At 40.3% G+C, this 1237-nt stretch overlaps 1 protein-coding gene across 1 annotated transcript in view; it reads right to left on the reverse strand.

Annotated features, from left to right (window-relative positions):
- Window positions 1–1237, reverse strand: part of LOC103375577 (protocadherin beta-1-like) — a 6330-nt gene that overhangs the window by 1245 nt on the left and 3848 nt on the right. Inside the window, exon 2 of the mRNA XM_008305888.1 lies at window positions 71–1213. Coding sequence (XP_008304110.1) covers window positions 71–1213 — 1143 coding nt within the window. The remainder of the gene's footprint in view (window positions 1–70; window positions 1214–1237) is intronic.

Below are 1237 nucleotides of genomic sequence, written 5' to 3' on the forward strand. Positions count from 1 at the left end.
TTATTGGATGTAGAAGAAACTGAAAATGGAATATTTTTGTTTATATCACATTGAACTTTTCCATTTTCACCAGAGTCTGCATCTTGGATATTCACAATTGTGACAACAGTGCCAGGCTGAACGTCTTCTGCTATTAGGCTGGATTTAGACATGACATTTATGACAGGTACGTTGTCATTTGTATCAAGTATTTCCACAATAACTTTACTTGAGTCAGTTAGTCCTCCTTCATCACTAGCCTGGACATGTATTTGATATTGTCTCTTCTTTTCAAAGTCAGTGCTTCCGACTAATTTAACTTCACCAGTTTCTCCGTTTATGTCAAATATTTCCGAGGCATCATCAACAGAATTCAGTATTACATAGGATATTTTTCCATTAGATCCCTCGTCTAAGTCAGTGGCACTAACTGTGATCACTATAGTTCCTGGGGGTGAATTTTCTCTTAAGGTGGATTTATAGATTTTCTGTGTAAAAACCGGAGCATTATCGTTACTATCAAGGACATTTACGCTGATCTGAACAGCTCCAGAGAGCTGCGGCTCACCGCCATCTATTGCAGTCAATACAAGCGATAAATGATCCTGTTTTTCTCGATCTAGAGGCTTTTGCAAAACCATTTCTACCATCTTGCTTCCATCTGCTTGATTTTGCAGCTTCAGGACAAAGTTATCAGTTGGCTTTAACAAATAACTCTGAAGGCCATTTACACCCACGTCCAGATCTATTGCCTGCTCGAGAACAAATACTGTTCCTACAACAGCTGATTCGCTTATTCTGAATTTCATTTCGCCTCTTTCAAAAATCGGGGCGTTGTCATTAACATCTGTGACTTCGACGGTAATGCTATAAAATTCCATTGGATTTTCTAAAATGACCTGAAAATGCAGAGCACAAGGCGCCGTCTGTGCGCAGATCACCTCTCTGTCTATTCTGTCTTTGACGAGGAGGACTCCTCTTTCTTTATTCAACTCGATGTACTCTGCGCTGTCTCCCGTATAAATGCGAGCCTTTCCTGATTTCAGTCTCTTCACATCCAAACCCAAATCTTGAGCAATATCACCCACGAAAGAGCCTTTCGGCATTTCTTCTGGGATAGAGTAACTGACCTGCCCTGTCACTGAACAGAAACAGAGAAACGAGATGAAAGCAAGCACTTGCCGTCTCATTGTTGTGACCGCCATGGTCGTGTAAAATAAACCGTGTAATATTCCTGTTCAAAAAAAAAAAACGTTTT

The sequence above is a fragment of the Stegastes partitus genome, unplaced genomic scaffold (assembly GCF_000690725.1).
Source record: "Stegastes partitus isolate 25-593 unplaced genomic scaffold, Stegastes_partitus-1.0.2 Scaffold2677, whole genome shotgun sequence".
NCBI lineage: Eukaryota > Metazoa > Chordata > Actinopteri > Pomacentridae > Stegastes > Stegastes partitus.